The 7,201-nt window shown below is 32.8% G+C and overlaps 1 protein-coding gene across 1 annotated transcript; it reads right to left on the reverse strand.

Annotated features, from left to right (window-relative positions):
* Positions 1–3,213: 3,213 nt before the first annotated feature.
* Positions 3,214–6,940, reverse strand: LOC114186972 (high affinity sulfate transporter 1-like). The gene is made up of 14 exons (XM_028075061.2): positions 6,791–6,940; positions 6,339–6,689; positions 6,189–6,237; positions 5,904–6,108; positions 5,628–5,802; positions 5,482–5,547; positions 5,272–5,385; positions 5,082–5,198; positions 4,878–5,004; positions 4,498–4,784; positions 4,224–4,414; positions 4,041–4,126; positions 3,880–3,956; positions 3,214–3,618 (listed from the first exon to the last, which is right to left on the reverse strand). Exons 2-14 carry the CDS (start codon positions 6,675–6,677, stop codon positions 3,475–3,477), a joined length of 1,977 nt encoding a protein of 658 aa, XP_027930862.2. The 5' UTR covers positions 6,678–6,689; positions 6,791–6,940; the 3' UTR covers positions 3,214–3,474.
* Positions 6,941–7,201: the final 261 nt, after the last annotated feature.

A 7,201-nucleotide genomic window follows, 5' to 3' on the forward strand; every position in this document is an offset into this window, starting at 1 on the left:
TACACCGTTCTGTTTTCTGTGTGAGGCCATTGCTTATATAGGATCAGAAATTAGAGGTTATGGGAAATGTCAACTTTAAGCGAGGCTCAACTTCAATTATACAAATTGTAGTTGTATTTATTAATACCAACTTGGTGTTTTAAGATTTCATAGACAACAACAGTTCTATGTTCTTTTTATATATATAAATGAAACCAGGATAAGGCTAATGATTGCAATTGACCATAATTATCAATTCATTTACACATTGGTGGGAGTGCTTCGTTTTCTTCTGCGATGTTACATGTCGGCTTGATTCATTGAATGTTGTGTCAGAAATCCGGTCAAAGTCAAAGTTGGACTCTAAATTTCACATTCGTTAGAAATGAGAAAGTAGAACACTATATAAGAATAAAGATCTATAAATTTATTATCTTAAGATTTTGGATTGAAAATAATATTAATATCTTAGACTCAGATTTTATTGAAGTTGTAGAATTGTAATTAGGTAAAAAGTAGTCCTCCAGCCAGAGTTAAAAATGCCTGAACGTAAGAACAAAGGTGAGTTTTACTGGGCTTTTCATAATAGCTCTATCTAGACATAAACATGCGGAGAATCCAAATTCCCTGCCATGTTCTCCAAAATATTAAATTAAATTAAATTATTTTTATTTTGTTCCCTTAGAAAGAAAAGTTTATTTTACTCACGGGATTGCAGGTACTTGCTTTCTGATTATGGTACAGAAAATAACCTTATTATGGGGATTTTTCTATAACGGTGAAAGGAAGGTACAATCTTTCTATAAATATAATTTTACAAATAAATAGTAATACGAGAATGAGAAGGAATAGTTAAATACATGTATATGCTGTTCATTTAATAAATATTTAGCTAACTCATGGTTTCAAATAATCATAAAAATAATTTTGGTGCTATTCTCCATTTGAAACGGTAAACTTAGAAAGAGTGGTTGCAGATTCTTCTGTTGTTATGTTTTGTTTTTAATTGAACAGTCGGTTTTGATGTCTGATTATTTTCATATTTATTCTGTCTATTCAATTTATTCCATATCAGAAAATATATAAGAACTCCTAACTCAAAGATCATGGTTCATTACTTGAAGAAAAAACTTAAATTATAAATATGAAATTTATTATGTAGATAGAAAGGGAAGGAGGGGAATAGAAATTTAATTTTATTGGTTTGATTGGAAAAAGGACCGGGAGGGAATTAATTTAAAAAAATGTGATTTATCATTTTCATTTATTTTTTATTAAATAAACTAAACTACATAATATTTATAAAAAAAAACTGAACGAGGGAATGTTGGAATCCATCTACATGTAGTTAGAATGTCATGTCAAGTTAGATTTAAAAATTAATAAAAGAAGAGAGCCCTTTTGTATGTTCACATTTACCCGCTAATACCTTTTCCAAAAAGTATTATTTTTAATAATATATATATATATATATATATATATATATATATATGTATATATATATGTATATATATATATATATACATATATATATACATATATATATATATATATATATATATATATATATATATATATATATATATATATATCAAAACTACTCTTTAAATACTAATTTAAATAAAATTTAAATTCTGGAGTATATATATATATATATATATATATATATATATATATATATATATATATATATATATATATCAATTAAAAGAGCTGTATGATTTTACTATCTAATTACCAGCTCAAATTTTAGGTGGTTTGAAATCACACATCCTAACTTACTCCTAATGTAATTAGTACAGGTAGATTTACATATATTTGGGAAGAAAAATAAATCAATAATTTTGTATTGATTTCAATTAGTTCAGATTTTCTTAAAGAAAATTGCACACATGAACCAACCTAGCCTAGTTATGAAAAATGCTATTGCGAAAATGTGTAGTTTGAATTTTGAGAAGAAAAACAAAAACAAAACAATGTGTTTTCCGATAATAAAGAAAATCGTACATAGTTTTATCTTTAGAAGATATAAACCGTGTTTTTTTTTATTTTTATGTTTAACTTGTATAAACTAAATGATTACATAGAAATAGTTCTACCATAAATTTTACGCATAAAAACTAATAATTTATGCCAATAATTTTAACGGTTTCGATTGAAAAGTACTAACAGCACAGTCTATTTATCATACTGTAAATTTTAATCAATTGTTCGTAAGTAATATCTTAAAATAACATAATTATTTTTTGTGTGGAACAGACACAAGAGTTAGAGAAAGAAATTTTTGTTTTCATTACAAATTACAAAAATTATTGGCCCAACACGACAAAAGTAACTTCTTCCTGCACCTCTTTTTTTTTTTCTTCTTGCACCTCATTAAATATTCCGGCGTATATGCTTAGGTTCTGGAATGACCACTCCGAAGAGGAAGAAATGTTCAGGGTTTTGACTTTGACTAAGGGAAAAAGTTGGTATTTTCTAATTTAGGTGGTGCAGGTAGAAAAACTGGGGGTGAAGGAAGAAAGTCCCCACGTTAAACCTATTAGCTCAATGCAAATCCAACCTAAACGTTAGCTCATATCATTCCCTCGTGCAATCTTACACATCTAAAATTTATAAGTTTAAACATATAAATTGTATTATAAATTCATGATGAATAGTTTCTATCATGACACAATTTTATTTTAATTTATTCATATTTTTTAAAGAAAATGTTATATTTAACTTAAAAATAATATAAAATTAAAAATTGAAAGAAACAAGAAGTTAAGAATTTTTCATTAAAAGAAGAATATAAGATATTTTCTAAAAATGTTTTTTAAAATCTATTCCGATTTATATAAAATGATGATTGATTAAACACAAAATATAGAAGTGATGTTTCTTGATGTGAAAGGTAAGAAAAACGATATCTTATATAGTACCATTTCCGCATCCCAAAAGCCAATCACACAACAATACAAAATGTCACTCTCAACTTATGAAGATTCTGATTATTTTTCAAAGGTTATGAAGATTCTGATACAACATACTTAAAACAATTTTTATATTCCAATAATTGTTGATGTTGATTGAAGCATATCATATTGTAAATCATGTTGTTTGCGTAGGTCATCAGATATAAAAAATAAAAATAAAAAACTCTTGCTGTGAAGCATTTTTTATTTGTGACATTCCTCAAATCATGAAGTCAATTTTTTCTTCTGCAACCATTGAGCATAGAAAGGTGTTGCATCTCATGAACAAAATAATTACTTCCACAAAGAAGATATGAACACAAAGTATACATACTACAATCAAACCATTACACACTTTTCTTTCCCTTTTGTTTTATATATACATCATCTGGGATTATAGATTCAACAAAACCAAACAACACCTATGGATCACAAATCTACGTAACACTCTGATGAGTTTCTTCAACACTTGATTCCGACCCTTTACTGCATTTTTTACTTCAACGGCTGAATTGAAGCACTTATATATTTTATTTCATCATACTTCTCCTTCACCCTTTGGACCAAAAGTTGAAACAGCATCAGCCACTGTTAGAAATATTTTATCTTCTCCGATTAAGTCTGTTAACTTTGATGCATGGAGCTTCTCTATTACAATTGGTCCTGGGTTTGCCAAGATAAGCTGTAAAAACACAAAAAGAGATTAACGTCATCACAATTACTACAACTTGTGTTCCACTGCATAATAATACTATAATGATTGATGACAACATTGATTGCACGAAACAAACTCGTTTAATTAATTAGTTCACTCATTGTCAAACAAATATGGTATAGGACATGGACCTTGGAACTCCTCATCATTTTTGGCAAAGTTTAAGAGAATCTGTACCTAGAGACTTTTTCAAAAGAATTTCTACGTTAAAATTCTATGATTATTTACCTGGACTTTTCTTTTCTGAAGACTCTTGTATAACTCTTCAAAGGCATGGATGCCACTTGTGTCAATATCAGTAACAGCTGCAAGAAGAACATCATGGTTGGGTGAATAAATTCATTCATCAAAATTAATCTTGGAAAACAGGATTGCTTAGGAACCCTTACGTGACATCTCCACAGTGACATACTCTATTCTGGACAATCCACTTGCTGTCCTTTGAGCTTCTTCATCACTCAGCCATCTCAAAATTCTGCAAATTAGTTGTGATGGAATCATTCCTCAGCCCAAATTACAATGCTCAAACACACATATTTGTTAAACTGTTAGGAATAAAATTAGTCATTTACCTCTCCTTGATATAGTTGGAGTTTGAGAAGTAGATTGCAGAGTCAACCCTGACAATCAGCATTCCATTAATTTGAGCTGCTTTTGGGTATTGCTGGACGTTCCTATAAACACTAGTTCCTGAAAGCTTCCCTAATACTGCAACCCTTGGCCTTGTCACTTGTAAGAGAATTTTGGCAAAAGATATAGCCACCTGCATAAGCAAGAATTGGTCAAATCGAATATGCAAAATTGACAGAAACCTCTTTCTGAATCTTGTCTTGATTTTCTTATTACCGCGATTAGAAGGCCAATCTCGACACTTTTGAAGATCACACCAAACAAGGCTCCAATGCAAGCAACAAAATCGAACTTGTCAATCTTCCATAAAAGAATAATGGCTTCAATGTTCACAAGGCCAAGCACAGCAGCTATTATAATAGAAGCAAGCACCGCATTTGGAGTGTACTTAAATAGCGGCGTAATGAGTAGCAGAGTCAATAACACAACCATCGACATAACGATGTTCGATACTGCAGTTTTACAACCGGCCATGTAGTTCACTGCTGACCGAGAAAATGAGCCTACACAAAGATCATAAACAACTTCTATTAATATGACAGTTTTAGGTAGAAAAAATTTGTGTAAAAAGGCTTGAACACGGTTTGAAATTGTACCTGTTGCCACATAGCAAGATGTTAGAGAACCAACCATGTTCATTGCTCCCATTGCCATCATTTCTTTGTTGCCATCCAGTGCATAGTCTTTCATGGCAGCAAATGTTCTCCCAATTGCTACAGCTTCCTAAAATTTGAGGAATTTAGCTGTAAGAGAATGAAAATAAAAGGGAGTTTTGCTTTAGGAAACTGAAAGTTGCTTACCGTGAGAGCTACCATACCAGCTACCACACCAATCCGAATACCAGCGCCTAGATATTTTCCGCTGAAAAAAATCTCGCTGGCAGATGATGGATTCACACCCTTCTTAACATGTTTCACCTGAAATAACATACTTTTAGTTTCACAGTGCTTAATTTTGTTTCGACCACTCAATCAATTTTGTGCCACTTACAATCGCCACTCCTTTCTTGTCTGCCCTGGTAATGTAGACAAAAAGGGTAGACACTATGACAGATATCATAGGAGAGATTGCAGCCACCCAAAAGAGTTTCTTATTCCTTTTAGCCTGTCCATTGCAACGATAAAGTTAAGTTATGATGCTGAAAGTTCCAACAAGTAAAGGAGCATCAAAGAAGGAAAGTTGTTTTCGGCGCATGCTTACAATATACTTGGTTACAAGAAGGAAAATCAAGAATGATATTCCAATGACTATTGTCTCCCAATTCCACTGCAAGCAAAGATTAAAGCAAATTAAGTACGAGCGCCATTTTAAAGTGAATTTCTAAGCAAAACCAAAGTTTACTTTACCCCGTGGTGTGCTGATTGAAACACCGAGCGCATGACAGAAACAATATCAGTTTTCTTTGTGAAGTTTTTTATGCCAAGAAAACCCTTAAGCTGTTGCAGTGCAATTGTAATGGCAGCTCCAGCCATGAATCCCACAATGGCAGCATGAGACAAAAAGTCAATCAAGAAACCAAGCCTGCAAAATTCACGTTTAGATTGTAACACAGTACGAGAAAAATTTAGGCAAAGCAAGAAAGAACAACGAATGATAGAGAATCATTTACTATATATATATACCTAAGAACACCAAGTGCCATTTGAGTGACTCCTGCAAAGAATGTGGCAGTGAATGCAAGACGCAGGTAATCATGGCTGTGGATGTCGCTGATTTCATCGGACAGCGTAGTCCCAAGCAAGAGGGACACAACCGCTACTGGCCCAATTGCAATATCTCTTGAGCTTCCCATGAAAGCATACACAAGAGGAGCCACGAAACTTGTGTCTGCGCACAGTGAAGGAAAAGCCATGTCATGAAACTGTAAGATGCCAAAATTTTTTCTCAAAATAAATCAAGATTCTTACACAGTGCATATTGTGGTTCCAAATAAGCAAGCTTTGCGTATGCAATGTCCTGTCATGCATACATACACACGTTAAAAAGTTATCGTTAAAAAGCGCATTTCAATTTCAAACCCTTTTATGACGTGACAGTTTTGGAGAGTGAAACTTTACCTGAGGGATGCAGAGACTTGCAATAGTGAGCCCAGAAATGAAATCACCTCTGAATTTTTTAAAAGTGTAATCTTTCCCCCATTCAAAAATGGGGAAGAGAGATTGCAGGGCTAATACAAAGATTCTAAAGCCGGATTGGTCTTTAAATTTGTGTAAGGGTTTGTCATGGAAGAAAGTCTCTGCCACAGAATCTTTGATCTCTTGGAAAAGTGTCTGCTTCGGAGGAGATCCCACTTTATGAATGTGTGGCAAAGTATCTCCATGTCTGCGTGAAGATGCTCCACTTCGTATTTCTCCCATGGCCTTCGTCACAGCCTCGTCACCCACACGCTGACTCATTTAACCTCTCACCTGCAAACCACACAACACTTTAGTTATGCTGTACTCTGCATGGCCATGTTTTCTGATGCCAACATTCTTAAATGCAAATAACTGAACCATAAGACACATACCAAATGATGTTATAAGCTCTGATACCTCGAACTTCTTGTTGTTTCTGTGATGAGGCATGTGCTTATATAGGATCATAAATGACAAGTGATGGGAAATGTCAACTTTTGTTGATGCAATGTGTGAGGTTCAACTTCGATTAAACAAATTGTTCTTCTATTTGTTAATGCAAGTCAACCACACCAACTTGGTACCTAAGATTTCGTACACAAACGTTCTACATGGTTTGAGTGGGAGGGCTAAAAGGTTGAATGAGAACATAAAAAAAAAAGGGGCTGTGAAACAGAACACTTGAAAACGAATTCTCACTTGAACTTCTTTTTTTGTTTATGAATGACACCTAGATAAGGTTAATTATTGCGATTGACCATGATTATCAATTAATTTACACATTGGGTGGGAGTGTGTGTGTT

This window comes from Vigna unguiculata, chromosome 6, assembly GCF_037176805.1.
Source record: "Vigna unguiculata cultivar grain cowpea cultivar isolate G323 ecotype 2 chromosome 6, ASM3717680v1, whole genome shotgun sequence".
Lineage (NCBI taxonomy): Eukaryota > Viridiplantae > Streptophyta > Magnoliopsida > Fabales > Fabaceae > Vigna > Vigna unguiculata.